Source organism: Chaetura pelagica, unplaced genomic scaffold (assembly GCF_000747805.2).
Source record: "Chaetura pelagica isolate M959 unplaced genomic scaffold, ChaPel_1.0 scaffold178, whole genome shotgun sequence".
Lineage (NCBI taxonomy): Eukaryota > Metazoa > Chordata > Aves > Apodiformes > Apodidae > Chaetura > Chaetura pelagica.
In genome coordinates, this window is record NW_009954505.1 from 2,809,756 (window position 1) to 2,824,751 (window position 14,996).

The 14,996-nt window shown below is 40.4% G+C and overlaps 1 protein-coding gene across 1 annotated transcript in view; it reads left to right on the top strand.

Moving 5' to 3' along the window:
• Window positions 1–14,996, top strand: part of SHROOM2 (shroom family member 2) — a 72,355-nt gene that overhangs the window by 33,777 nt on the left and 23,582 nt on the right. Inside the window, exons 4-6 of the mRNA XM_010004656.1 lie at window positions 777–1,327; window positions 1,502–3,585; window positions 5,532–5,635. Coding sequence (XP_010002958.1) covers window positions 777–1,327; window positions 1,502–3,585; window positions 5,532–5,635 — 2,739 coding nt within the window. The remainder of the gene's footprint in view (window positions 1–776; window positions 1,328–1,501; window positions 3,586–5,531; window positions 5,636–14,996) is intronic.

Here is a 14,996-nt window from a genome sequence, read left to right on the forward strand (position 1 = left end):
GAATTCTTGAAGGAAGGTCAGAAGGTTAGTTTTGGTCAAGCAGAGCTTGCATTGCTCTGGCATCTCCTCCTAACATTCTCCTGTCAGTGCTGTGGAACTGAGTGGAATTGAATGACATAAAGCTGTCAACCTGAGAGTGGTTCAAAACTACATTGGCAAAGTACATGTGAAGGCTCAGAACTGAAATGATGGCATTTGAGGCAAATGTTTTTAGTGAACCTCCATTCTCCATTGAGAAATGGAAATATTCAATGAATGGACAGATTTGGATAAGCAGGACAGAGGAATAAGCTAATGGACTGAAGAAGTTTAGAGTGAGTACAAAAGATGAACAGGGAAGTACATGAGTTTAATAGCTGGAAGAATAGGGGTGCCTGGAAAAATAAGCTTAAAAATAAGTTGGTGTTTGTTGAGAAAGGGGGAGCTAATGGAGCTCAAACTAAATTGGTCTAAAAGTAAGTCAGCAAAACCAACAATTTGCAGAGGAAGAGCAGAGCCGTCAAGGAATTAGATGTGTATTACTTATTAGTAAACTTACACAGGGGAGTTAGTGATTGAGGTTATTAAGCTTTGAATGTATGAAGAGTTTAAAGATAAAGCCCTGACTTTATATTCAAACTTCTGATTTTGTTGGATTGTTTGTCTGGAGTAACTGCTATACAGATAGATCTTAACCAATATTAGTAAAATTGGTGGCTATATATTTATAATTAAGCTGTGGCATTTTTTGACTGGCGTATTTATGATGAGGCTTTTTTGTTTGTTTCCTACCATAGTTGTTCTTCTCATGACCTGTCAAACTCATGGGATCAGTCAAGTCTACATCGCACTTCTGACCAATTCAGCTCTTTGGGAAGTATGGACAGCTGGGACCACACTCCACAAGTTGCCCAGTATGGAAGACTTTCTTCTGCAAGGTCTAATAGTAGCATTGATCATCTAGGGAGCCAAAGTAAGCGTGATTCAGCCTATGGGTCTTTCTCCACAAGCTCTAGCACCCCTGACCACACTCTATCCAATGCAGACACTTCTTCGACAGAAAATATGCTATACAAAGTAGGCCACTGGGAAACTACTAAGCATGGAAATAAGTCTGGCCAGTTCTTGAATGACAATAGTGGAATCGAGGACAAACCTGGGTACTTGCCAGCTCCTATCCAATATGAGAACAAGAGTCCTAGAATAGAGGAACACTCTGATGGCAAGCTCACTAGCTCTGGACGATCCAGCTTTGGACCTGTTTGGTATGTTCCTGATAAGAAGAAGTCTTCATCTCCTCCTCCTCCCCCTCCACCACTTCGTAGTGACAGCTTTGCTGCTACCAAAGGCCATGAGAAAGCCCACGGCCCTGCGTACTCAGAGGGTGCCAGCAGGCAGCACTTCACAGCCCTGAACCGATCCAGCTTTGGACCTGTTTGGTATGTTCCTGATAAGAAGAAGTCTTCATCTCCTCCTCCTCCCCCTCCACCACTTCGTAGTGACAGCTTTGCTGCTACCAAAGGCCATGAGAAAGCCCACGGCCCTGCGTACTCAGAGGGTGCCAGCACGCAGCACTTTACAGCCCTGACCCGCTCTCAGCCCAGGAGCGACTGGAACTTGGAAACCTTGGAACAGCAGCGACGGCCCTCCAGAGCATGTGACAGGAGGGTCAGCAGCTCAAGTTACAAATCTGATCTCAATTCGGAACACACTTTTTCTTCAACTGGTGAAAGGTACAATAGCAGTGCAGGAACTGTGAACAAACTGCAGTCATCCTTTTCCAGCACTGATGTTCGGTTTGCACAGCCAACTTACAGTTACCACCACCTGCACCAGTACAGTGATGAAAGCACTTTTTTTCACAATGCAAGAATCTTAACTGTGCCTAAAGATCAGCAACATTATCTGTCTTACAGTGGCGTTCAGGAGTTACCTACAGGTCATTTTCATGGCTACAGTCCAAACCTAGCTGGTCTGCCCAACACTTCCTCTTCTTCAAACAGTGCTGCTGAACAGAAGGTGGACAACACTGGACAGAGTCGCTATTACTGCGTGACAGCAAAACAGCCTGCTCAGGGAAGCTCAAAGCCACTACAACTCAAGGACGACAGCTGGAAGACTGCAGTGGGGACTGATGCATCACTTGGACCTCACAAAAATCCTGCGGTTGTCACAATGGTCCAAAAACCAAAATACTATCTACCTCAACAATCTGTTGAATCTTCACTGAAAGGGTGTGAGAACAGTAGTCATTACCCATTGGAAAGAGAGGGGGATGCTAGGTTTGCTGTAGTAGAAGAAGCTAAGAAACACAATCATTCTGAAAAGCCTGGACAAAAGAAAAATTTTGAGAGCAGCTCTGAGGAAAGTGAAACTAGGTATGGTCATCAGGAGTATGCAAAGGGCTGTCTCCTTACCGCTGAAAATAGATCTGTTCAGAAAGATTTTAGGTGGGGGAAAGAGGAGAGGAGCAAGATTTCTCCTCAGAAGACCCCAATGTTGCATTCTTTAGCTCAGGAAGGAAAAAAACAGTCTGAAGCAGTACCAGAGCGACAGGCCCCATTTGACACCCACTTGTCTAAACAAGCACGAAGAAGCGATCGTTTTGCAACAACCCTAAGAAATGAGATCCAAATGAGAAAAGCGAAGCTGCAGAAAAGTAGAAGCACTGCTACATTAGTAGGGTCATCTGAAACAGAAGAGTGCAATGAGACTTGGAAGCCAGATTCAGCAGAAAATGCCACCACCTCCTTAGACACTAACTTTACCAGCACCTACAAAGATCATCTCAAGGAAGCACAGGCTAGAGTTTTGAGAGCAACGTCCTTCAAACGGCGAGACTTGGAGCCCAGCCCCACTGAATATCTCCCCAGGTCACCCGAGCAGAAAACTGGTAGTTACAACTCTTCGTTATTGGCTTTGGTTTCTGAAGATGCGCCTGGATTCCTTGAGGCTACACAAGTTAAACCGAACCCCACAGGGAGTGGCACTCATCACGTTCCTCGCATTGGAGCCAGGAAGAGGTTCACAACAGAGCAAAAACTGAAGTCTTACTCTGAACCGGAGAAGATGAATGAGGTGGGGATGTCAGAGGATGAATGCCATGCTCATTGCTATCCAAATGCATCAGAAGAAGCACTGGGCACATTTGCAGACAGGTGGAAATTTTTTGAAGAAACAAGTAAGCCTGCATATAGGAAATTGGCACAGAAACCAGCTCCCCACAGCCTAGCTGAGGAACAGCCTGAGAGACCAGACAGGAAAACTCACTATGGACAAGAGGAAGACGAGTCATGGTATGAGAGAAGAGATTGGGCAGGCTCTGTTGGACTTGAAGCTGCCCATGTTTCAAAAGGTAACATCCACCACAGTAGCAGCAGTAAGGCTGCTGATAGGATTGTGAAATCTGAACAGCCGCAGCGCCTGGGAACCTTTGCGGAGTATCAGGCGTCGTGGAAGGAGCAGAGGAAGCTGATAGAGCCAAGGAGCTCAGGAAGGTACCATTCAGCTGATAATATCCTTGATGCAGGCCATGAACAACATGAAAAAACTCAGTACACCCATGAGAGATCTAGATCATCCCCTTCAACTGATTTCTACAAACAGGTACAAGTGTCTTTGATGTTAACCTTTAAATTGCCCAGGGAGGCAGCAGGAAAGTGGTGAAGGGGGAACAGGGTGTTTTTTTTAATGAAAATTTCCAGTTTAGGAATGCATTGTAGTGTTGTGTTTGCCTTTTGTCAATTGTTAGAAGTAGTTCTCAAAAATAAAATGAAGAAGATAGAAGTTTTATTGCACAGGAATTGAGTGTAGCAGAGAGCAACTGGATCAAGTAATATTATTGAGTGTTGTAGCCAGATGGAATAAAACAAGCTGGTTGATTTGTTAACGTCCTCTTTCTTACAAAAGAGGTATGGGAAGATCAAAGGAATCTTCACCCGGAGTTACTTCATTGGTGTGGCTGCCTTCCCCATTTCAAGATTTTCACTATGAATTTTGAACAAAAATGTCCCAAGGGGAAATGATACATACTTTTTCCAATTTTGATAATAGTCTGATCTTTTTCCGTGGATTTCTTTTTTTTCATCTAAACTTGCTTGATGCAAAAGCTACATAGGACAAAACTAACTAATAAAACATAGAGATCAAAAATGCGTCTGTTAATGTTCAGGCAACACTACAGCAACAAATGAAACTGCTTAGTGTTTTATTTTATGCCAGTTTGCTTGATTTAAGATGTATAAATTTGTTCCTTAGAGAGATGCCAAATGTCTGTTCAACTTGCAAGTAAATATTAAGTTAATTTTTAACTGAGCGGGGCCAGGGAACGGTTGGCAGGTGGCAGGAGAAATAGAGAAACCCAGTCTCTTAAGTTCTCTGTTTATAAGATGTTGTTCAAGCTGCTACAAGATTGACTGATATGTATAGGGAGTTATAGTATGTTCAGCCAGTGTTGAACTTGACTATATGCAAGAAAAGAATTGAGACAATGCAGTTGTCTATAATTATTATTTTTTCCTCTTGTTAAAAGCATCGTGTACATCCGTACACATCACACAGCACCTCTCTTTGTGCGTATATATAGATGGAGTAGAATAAGAAGAGCTCAAAATGAAACAGAATTTGTTTATCTCTAAAAGTTGTGGACTTTTTCCCTTTAAGTTTTTTGTGTCTTTAAGTTTTGCAAAAGTTATTGTTTAACTCCACATGCAGGCTTAACTGTGCAGATAATTTATGAGGCTAGAGATTCCAAACACTCTAAATATTCACCTGGAAGTTATTTTGAAAATGAAATTAACTAAATTATTAAATAATTGCCTACCCAGCAGAAAAATCATCTTATAATCTATTTCATGTATGCATTTCTGGTTTATTAGTCAGTGCCTTTAAGTTCAGTATAGGCCTCCTGGGGCAAAAAACAAACACCTGTTTAGGCACCTGGAAAATATGGTGATAAGTGCGTTGAAGATGCTTACAACAGACTGAAGTAAATAAAGAGGTTGTTTCACATATATGGTTCAGATTATTCCAGTGCTAATGCACAATTAAATTTTCTGTAGGTTCAGTGTTTGTAATGCAAAGCTATGCTTTGGGTGTGGTTGTTTGAAGATAGGGAGATAATAAAATTCTGGAACAGTGTTGTTGTGTGTTTTACTGAGAAACTAAAGTACACGCTCAGGGATTCAAAAGCTGGTGTGTACTTGCCTCTTCTGAAGTGTAAGCAAGTCTTCTGTAACTTCCTTGCCACTTTTTTTTTTGGTCTTTGCCAAATGGAAGTTGCGGAGGTTTATATAAATGCTAAACTCCTCTGTAGATCAGCAGAGTAGAGCAGTAACTCGAGCAGAGCCAGGTCGGTGTGCCGTCCTGCGCAAGAGGGCACACAGCATACTGTACCACTTAAAACCAAGCGAGCTTAAGACATGCTATGCTGTTGACTTCATGTATATTCAAACAGAGCAAACCCACAAATAAGAGGTTCCATAATCATAGATTTTTCAGAAGTCTGAAACATGATGACTTGGTGTCTTACTTGTGCTGTAAACCACTTTTAGGAAGTCTCAGTTGAAGTAAGGAGGCAAGCAGAAGATTTAAAGGAAGATGGGGAGCGTATCTTCTCTAAAGTTAACGATCGGGATGAAAGGAACTGCACTGTAAGGTAAGCATTTCCTAATTTCTGGCTTTAAGAGTTTTCTTATGACAACTCTCATCTGATCCTTTCCTGACCCAACCTGGAAGTTTTACTATGATGATTTCAGTATTTTGCAATGCTTTTTTCCCTTATTTCCCCCCTGCTCCCCACGTACGTGAACCTGCATGCGAGAATTAATGTTGGGACTGAAGTTAACGGGCACTCTTGGGCAAGCTTGAAGAAACTGTCAAGTAATTGTCAAGTGTTCAATGCATTAGTTTGTTCAGAGTCAGATCATTTTTATCTCTGTGTGTGTAACAATTTGGATGTTTTTCATATTTAGCAGTTACAGATTTTTGGCGGCAGGCGTGGGGGGTGGGGAAGAATGCTTGAGGTTTTCCAAAAGAGTTTTCCAGTATGATCCTTAGCAAAGACAGTGTGCTACTGGAGCACAGTACAGCCGTAAACTGGGCTTTTCTCTATTTGTGCCTTTACGGAACGCAGTACATGAACAGAAGCCAGCATAAATTGTTTTCCGTGTGTATTTGTTTTTGAATGCATCCATACGACATTTTCAGACCCTTCTCAAATATATGACTGCGTGCACAAGGCAGTTAAAATCTTAAATATCTGGCGGGGGGGGAGCAGGGGGTGGAGCGTGGTTGTGTCCTCCTCCTGGCGCGCAGATTGCCAGAGCTGTGGTCATGTCAGCAGTGGTTTCAGCGATCGCTGATACTGTGGCCGCTTCAGTGGCATGTGGCAGCTGAGCTGGGGTTGTGCACACGCTGCTGTCGCCAGTTTTGGTAGCTCTGGCTTTCCTACCAGAAGAAACATACAGAGAGGAAAAGTGATTTCTGCGGGCTTTCCTCTGTTCTGTCAGTGTTACTAATCTCTCAAGGGGAGAGAAAATTATGAACTATAGCGAACATATATTGTAGTCGTGACTGTAAATGCTTGTGAAAAATTAGAATTTGTTTGTGGCTTTATGCAGTTGGATTTGCATTGCTTATGGCCCAACTGAAGAGACCATCTGCTATTTTTCTAATTCTTTGTAGCCCTTTGTACTTACCATAGTGATTTCAAAATGAATAGCCTGTGAGGGTGTGAATGTGTGAGCCCGCGCACACATGGAGGGGAGACTGGGCTGGAGGGGAGGGAGGGGGAGGCAGCAGCACAATCAGCCAGGAGCAGACAAGCTTCTGTAGGCAGGCAGCATCTCTGGACAAGTAAAATGATTTCCATCCATCGGTGCTGAACCCTAGTCACAAAAGCACGTGAATACTCCTCCTACGCCAGCAGTTTAGCAGTGTTTGTGCAGTACAAGTCTTGCTTTATCATCATGGAATCCATGAAAATCACGTGACTGGGCACCAGCTGCAGTAACTTTTCTAAGCAAAAGGCTATTTTGACATACTATTTCAGATGTAGTGTTTGGCCATGTAGCCATGTTGCAGGAGGTTTTTTTAAATGGTCTCTTTCGCAGCCTTTCCCTCAGCACTTGTATTACACAGAGAGCTTAGGTCTTCTGTATTTAAAAAGAACCCTAAATATATTGAATATTCTCATTTCAGTGTTGTTTACTGTGCATGAGAATGAATGGCTGTCCTTTGAGAAACAATGCATATTTCCATGTGCTCTTTCTTTAACAAGGCGTTCGTGTGGTTAAAAGTAACTGAACTCATCATGACATGAATCGATTTTGTGATTTTTGAGCTGCCCTCAAGTCATATACTTTCCTACTTTTAGAAGCTCACAATCTACAAATGGCTAGTGAATCTACCAAATTCGTGGTATATTCTAGAATATGAACCAAACATAAGGTCTTCCTTCTCATATTTAATATTTTCTTTGAAAATTTGTGTTTGGATTATATTGCTGATGGCCCTTACTTTGTGCTACTGAAGCCTGTGTGCTACAGTTGCCTTTGTGCTACCAAAGCCAGTATGACAGTGCTGGGCACAGGAGCAGCCCTTCAGCATTTGTGTGGGTTAGATGTGCAGGGACACAAGCTGAGAGGCAGCTGTGGAGTCCATGAGTGCCTTTTCTGGGTTAGAGATTGTCTAATGCTACAGGGTTATCTCTGGCCTCCTTCCACTCCAGTTGGTTTGCAAAAAAAATATAAATAATTTGCATTTAAAATAAACTTCAAGTGTACACTGTTACAATTTTCCCGATTATTTTCAGGAGAAATATGAGTCTTTTTAACGCACTGGATCTCGAGTGAAAAAAGGTTGGAGTACTGTAGCAGCAAATAGTTAAAAATGGGGTGAAAAAGTGCTTTACAAGCAGGTTTTTTTCCTGGGCTTTTTTTGCTACTGGTTCATTTTGCTGCAGTATTTTTTTTGTGCTCTTTTTTTAGCACATAGTTGCAAAACCTAAATTGACATTACTTCAGAAAGTTAGGAGAGTTTTTTAAGTTTATGAAGATAATTTGTTAATTCCTTTCATCTTTGGGCTGTGTTTTTCTCCTTTGAGATTACTGAGTGCTTCCAATAAATTCAGGTTGTTTCATCTCCCTTTTTAGAAAAGCTACAACATGTTCTTCCAAATTGCAGTATTTAATAGCTTGGAGTATTATTTTTACAGGAAGATAAAGCAGTGGTCCATAGTGTTCATTATCATCTCCCAAGTAAGAACCGAGCACCCTTGTTATCAATTTACAGGCATGCAAACAGTTGTCTGACATGAGCTGAATATTTTTATACTGAGACTTCATGCAGTTCTAAGTAAGTTTTTAACATTAGGAGAACTGTTTAAAAGTATTACATGAGTCTGAAAACAAAAGTTGATGCTTTTTTGTTTTTAATGGTGCTACTCTTTCTATTTCAAATTAGTTACAAAAGCTTGGATTTTTACAGATGTAAAGTCTGTCTTTAAACAGGTCTCTCTGCCTTTATCAAATTATGTCTGCTGATTATATAATTACCTTCCCTACAGATGTCTCCACAATTTTTAAAGCAACATAGGCCTTCAAAAGGTTGAAGATGGAAATGTGTGCTCTGGCCTGTAGCCTGTGACTTCCTGCAGGGTGACACGACACACATAAAAGTCAATCTGTAACAAAAGGGCCTTATGATCTAATTCTTAAGATTGCCATCTACTAGTGATGTTAACAGCCATTGCTCCTATTTACTTTCTAAGAATGTTTGACTTGTATCTCTCCTTTTTTGTTTCTGCAACACCTATGAAAATTGCACAATTTTAAAAAGTGAAAAAGATTTATGAGATCACAGGTCTCAGAAAATCTTTCAGCATTTAATAGATGTCAAGTACAGGAGCATGTGCATGTCAACTATGGCAGCACAGCATGACTCAACTCTAATTAAACACTAAGATGTTTCTTTTAGACCTTTCATGCCTTATTAGTTGCTCCTATGTCAGCTCTTGAAGACAGAGGGAATAGCCTTTGCCATACAAAACCAAAACAATTTGTTCTTGATGCCTAAGTTGACCTGAATGCTCAAGTTTAATGTTCTAGCCAGAACTATACAGCAAAATGTTTTCACCTTCCTCCCTTTTCCTCTCAAGGAAGAAATGGTATAACCTTGGGCACCTGCTTCCTTACAGATCAGTGAAAAATTACTTTAGGAAACATTTAGTGCATGTATTAACGGGCTTCAGTATTTTATGGTGTTGAAAGTGGTCTAAGTTTTTTGTTCTACACTTCACCTACAGCTGTTGTAATTTTTCATGTAAATTCTTCTAAAGGAAAGAAGTGTTTTCTAAGTATAAAATGACCTAACAAGTAGTATTTAGTAGGAAATACATTATAAATATATAATCTTGGACTTGACGATCTTAACAGTCTCTTCAGTTAAAACTATTCTATCTTTTTTATCTAATCTGCATTGTGCTAACAATTTCTATGGTTGTTTTATTCAAGAGCTTATAAAGTTGTGTCCTCTTTTTAAAATGTATAATAAGGACTGTATAAAGGTTTAAGCGCTCTTTTTTGAGGGAGATCTATTATTCAGGTAAAAGGAGAAGAACACATACCAGTTTGGCTGAAGTGATGCTTCAGATACCTGAATTTCTAACATTAATGAATTTACATGTGAAAATGCCTTCTTGCATGAAGTAAAAAATAAAAGCCAAAAGAGAGCTTTCCCTTTCCAGCAAGTTTTCTGCAACTGTTCGTCATCATCTGGAGGAAGTGCAGGAGAGCCAATGTGCATCCTCACAAGCTCTATTAACAAAGATTTCAAGAATGTGAGCTGCTGAAGCCCTTCCTATGTACATTAGCATTTCTTTCTCATTAAGATATGGATTATTAAGGTGCTTATCAGACCACTTTTTTTGCCAGTGATATCATTTTATAGGTCATATGGACTAGTGGATGATGCAGTACAGCCTGGGGCTGTTTCAAAGTTTGTATTTTGTCTGAAACTGGAAAAATATTCCTGTGTATCTTCCCATGCATATAGAGGCATCAAAGGAGGGAGAGTCCAGCAGCATCTCCCCTGCCACCTTTCATCCTCCTTATTTTTCTGTAAATACTTGCAATTAGTGCAAATTTCATTGCCATGAACTATTATATCTTTCCAGTGCACTAGGGTATGTGACTGGTTATTAACAGCTAAATAAATACCACACATTGAGACAGAGTAACCTGGAATTACTGATAGTAATTCTGTGGAAGTTGATTCATGATAGGGCAGGCCAAAGTTCTGCTGAATCAGGTTTCCTTTCTCTGACTGAACAGTAGTAGATGCTCAGAGAAATACTAGGATATTAAGAAAAAATTACATTACATTAGGAAATATGTCCATAGGAAATGATTATTAGGAAAAATTTCTTCACAGGAAGAGGGGTGAGACATTGGAACAGGCTGCCCATAGTAGGAAGGTAGTGGAGGCACCATCCCTAGAGGTGTTCAAAAAACAGGTGGACATGGTGTTTCAGGAGATGGTTTAGTGGTTAGGGGTTGTAGGGCTGATGGTTGGACTTGATGCTCTTAAAGGTCTTTTCCAACCTTGATGATTCTATGAAAACAAAAAACAAGGCAAATACGGTGCTGGGTATCCTTGCCCAGCCTCTGGTGATCTGCAGCTAAAAGGAGCAATCCTAAGTATTTGAACCCACATTGTCTTTTGACATCTGTAGCTTTTTGTGCTGATGTGTTATGAGAAGAAGCACCTCTTCTACCTCCTCTTCTGGGTGTGGGTGGGGTGTCTCTTCTATGAAAGCTGTTGTGTGGCTTTGCCCATACTTATTTTCTCTTTCCACATTTTTGTTTGTTCCTTTTGGAGTAGTGGGAAGAGCCGCAACATTAGGGTGCACTATGAATTCATAAAGTAACATAATGTTTCTTTTATTTTGACTTTTTTCTTACTGCTGTGAAGTACAGAGATTGTGTTCATGGAATGGTCTGTGAAATCCAGCTTTTCCTTCCCTGCATAGCAGTATTTTCAGTTATATAAAGTTGTATATGTTGCTGAGGTATAGGAAAAGCTATCCTGTGGGTTACTTTGCATTTATTAAATCTGAATTTTATCTGTTGATTTGTGACCCATTTACTCAATGATAGGAAGTCTTTGGCTTGTATCTTTATTACTCAGAATTATTTCCTCACAGCAGCAACTGTTGCCACCTTCTTTTTCACATCTTTTGTAAATCATCTAGTTCTGAACACTTGTGTTAATCATGTGATGATGCAAGTAAGGACTCTGTCTCATGGCAGTCAAATTTTTAAGAGCCTCTGGTGAGGATAATATTGTTATTTTGTTTTACAATCCTCTAAAGCCCAAGTAGTCATCCAGGTTGCTGTTGTCCACATGTGACTGTAAGAATAATAATGCCCTCTGAGACATGGCTTTTCTGCAACAGCCCAAATTATTTTTTGTCATTTTAACATGCTGGTTAGTGCAGCTGCTGTATTCCTGCCTGTTTGCTTTAGATGTTAAGTTTATGGTTCTGAAATTCTCCAGATTAATAAGGAATGTTTTTTTTTTTACTCTTTCTCCAACACCCTCATACCATCCCTCCCCAAACGTTGTATGGGTCAGTTTGCTCAAGTAGTTGCCCAGGTGTCAGAGGAGTGGGTAGTTGTGCATCACAGCTCCTATTTCAGCAGTTTCCCATAGGCGTTTCAGGTAATTGTTATAATCTAGTCCAGTTAACTCATGACTACTCACTTAAGGGTGGACAGCATCTGAGAATTCCTGCATGGGCTCTTCTTTGCTCATGAAGATACGGAGTCTATGTTAATGTTCTGCTGCAGCTTTATTTTCTTTGTATTCTTACTGTTGTACTTTTGGCCCTGTAATCTGTCCAGTAGATACCTGTGTTTGAAAAAGCGTGTTTTTTCTTTTTTTTAGTCCTTTTTTTTTTTTGCTTAGAATCTCGGAATTTGAATCTCAGCCTTTTTTTTTTCCCTTATCGTTTTGGGTGGTTTCTTGTTTGTTTGTTTTGGTTTTGGTTTTTTGGGGGGGGTTTGTAGTGTTGGGTTTTTTTACCTTCTTGTGTTTATACATCTGCTTAGCTAGAATAGTTCTGGACTTTCCTCATTTGGGTAGGACTTTAGTTCTCTGGTGGATGTCCTTTTAATTACTGTGTAATCCAGCCTTCGGAGGGGACAGAGAGAGGGAGAGAAAGGGAGTGGTCTGATGGGTTTCTTGGTAGATGTTATGTAAATTGGAGCATAGGAGGTTCAAGGTGAATATCCGAAAAAAAATTTTTACTGTAAGAGTGACAGAGCACTGGAACAGGCTGCCCAGGGAGGTTGTGGAGTCTCCTTCACTGGAGACATTCAAAACCCACCTGGATGCGTTCCTGTGTGATGTGCTCTGGGTGACCCTGCTCTGGCAGGGAGGTTGGACTAGATGATCTCTCGAGGTCCCTTCCAGCCCCTAAGATTCTATGATTCTATGATTTACTCTGACTTTCATATACTGTATCTTCAGTCACATGTTACCTCTTAGCATTATACCATCTGGCTTCTTCCTTTTAAAATTATTCTTCTCATATATGTAAATGCCCTTTTCAAAATTAAATACCACAGTGTGAATCCTCTGTCTTTTAAGAGTGATTAATCTAAATACATATGGCCACTGGCATAGGATAGGTCTTCAGTAGCAAAGTTTCAAACCAGAGTCTTCTCATACTTCAGAATCAAGTCAGGAGCTGCATGATAAATTGTCCTGCTTGTCATAATTTTCTTCCTCCTGTTGTGCATTTTAAAACTTTCAGGCTGAGAGATGCATGGCTCTTCAAGAGATGATGCATTGTTTTGAGATCTAGGTTTTGGCTAATTTAGAGTGCTAAACCTTGCAGGCTTCTCCCATTGCCTTCCCATTATTCCTCACTATCTTAGTGGTGCTCAGCCCAGGGGTGCTCAGGTGCAGGTCCTGCAGGTCAATGTGGTGCTCCACTCTGGCTCACTAGTAGCTGCTGAATCTCATTAAATGGGTGCTGGACTTTCTCCAAAGCCTGCACTAAGTTTACAGTATGCTCCAGTAATGTAGCCCTGTTTCTTCCCCATCCAATTTGCTCATTCCCAACACCCTTGAAAGTGTGGCTTCTTCCTCTGCCTTTGGTAGGTGAATTTTGAATCCTTGTTCTTAAGCTTGAGGGTGGCTATCCTACCTCTCCTGATATCCCGTTTTTCTATACTTCCAGCTTCTCACTACTGAGGGAAATTCCTCTCTCTTAATTGTTGGTGGCACATCTGTTCTCCACTGTGCATGCAGCTAGGGGTATGTGAGGCCACTGTGGTCTCATAAAAGAAAGTGTTGGAGCATAGTTTCTTCTTCTGGAAAGTTTCTTCTGTCCCCAAAGGCAAGTGCTGCCGTGCGTGAGAAGCTGGTCCTAGACGTGATTCTGAAGGTACTTAAGTTAGGATCAGATGAAAGGAATGGCACATAAAACAGTTAGTGGAGAGAGAAAAAGATAAATTTGTAAGCTTTATTCCATTTTTGTGTTCTGGTTTGGTTTTACTGCTTTCCCTGGAAAGAGGATTAGAATAAAAACTATCTAAAGACTAAGCTTGTGTTGCATTGCTTGAAGTCTGGCTGTTTTCATGTTGCTATTTTATTGATAATAGTTGAGTAGGAAGATTAGCTACAATATAAGATATAGTCTCCATTGGTTATACTTATAAAGCATCATATAGTGTTGTATTCTAGCATTTATTTTCCCCTAAGTTACTTGATTAAAAGCATCTTTAGAAATAAGTGACTGATTTGTCTCTTCAGTGCAACAGTTCATATATTTCTAACAAATGGAGTGGCTTTATGGTGTTCTGGTATTAAAAGCGAGCCTGTGAAACATTCACCTTCTGCAACAAGCCCTTAGGCAATATGGATTATGATTTGTTGTCATGAAGGAGACTGTTTATGCCAGTAAATGTGAGTAAAGTTTTGTGCTAAAAAGTAACATGACAGTTGTAGCTTCCATTTCTCTGCATGGGCCAACTAGACTGGCTACAGTCTGTTAAACAGTTGTGCTGTATTATGTGAACAGGCGAGTTTTCCTGAAGTCATTCTCTCTGTATCTTGAAATCAAGTAGCTTTGGAAGACATAAAAATTTTAGGGGAAATGTAAAAATTTTAGGGGAGCATATTCACTGAATATCCGTGTTGTATTATAATCTATCCATTGTATCTCATTCTGCATGCAGTTTAAATAATATTTTCATCTTAAAATGGTCATCTTTAAAATGGGCTTTTAATTAATATTATAGCCTTATCCACAGTTTCTCTATTAAGCCTTTAATGTGTTTTTGTAGAAAAACTGAAAGGAGCTTGAGCTTTGCTCTCATGAAGGCCACGATGCCTTTGGTTTCTAAAGCTGGAGCGTGGGGGTGATAATTTGTTCATGCAGCATGACTGCAGAATCTCCTGCAAGACAAAGTGCCTGTACACACACTGCATGGAAAAAAATTCAAGCTGGAGGGCTGTTGATGAAGACTCACCTCTAAAGTTACCCACTTGGTTATTTGAACATCATTCAGGAAGGAGCCTGGTAACACACTGATGTTTTAAAACCATTTTAAAAATTCAAAACTTGCGGAACTGTTGTTGCTGAAATACAGATCATGATTTTCACAAATGAAAGGCAAAACACATAAAAAATTAAAGGACTTTTTTTTTTTTTAAATAAATGAATCCAGTGAGTGGGGGTGGGGGAAAGGAAAACCTTTGAAGTCTCTGAGATCTTTCCCCTGAGGTCAGAAGTTTCTGATGATGTAACATACAATACAGACCAAGCCTTCACTTATCAAGGTTAAAGTTGACGGAGCTTGTATGAACTTGTCAATCATAGAAAGCAGGCAAAAACAAGCCAGCTGTTGTGAGGCATGGCTTTGAAAATCCTCTGTGTTACAGTAAATGAGGCGCAGAGGTTGAGACAGATTCAATTCTGCGAGGCTTTCCAACTGACTGGCACATTT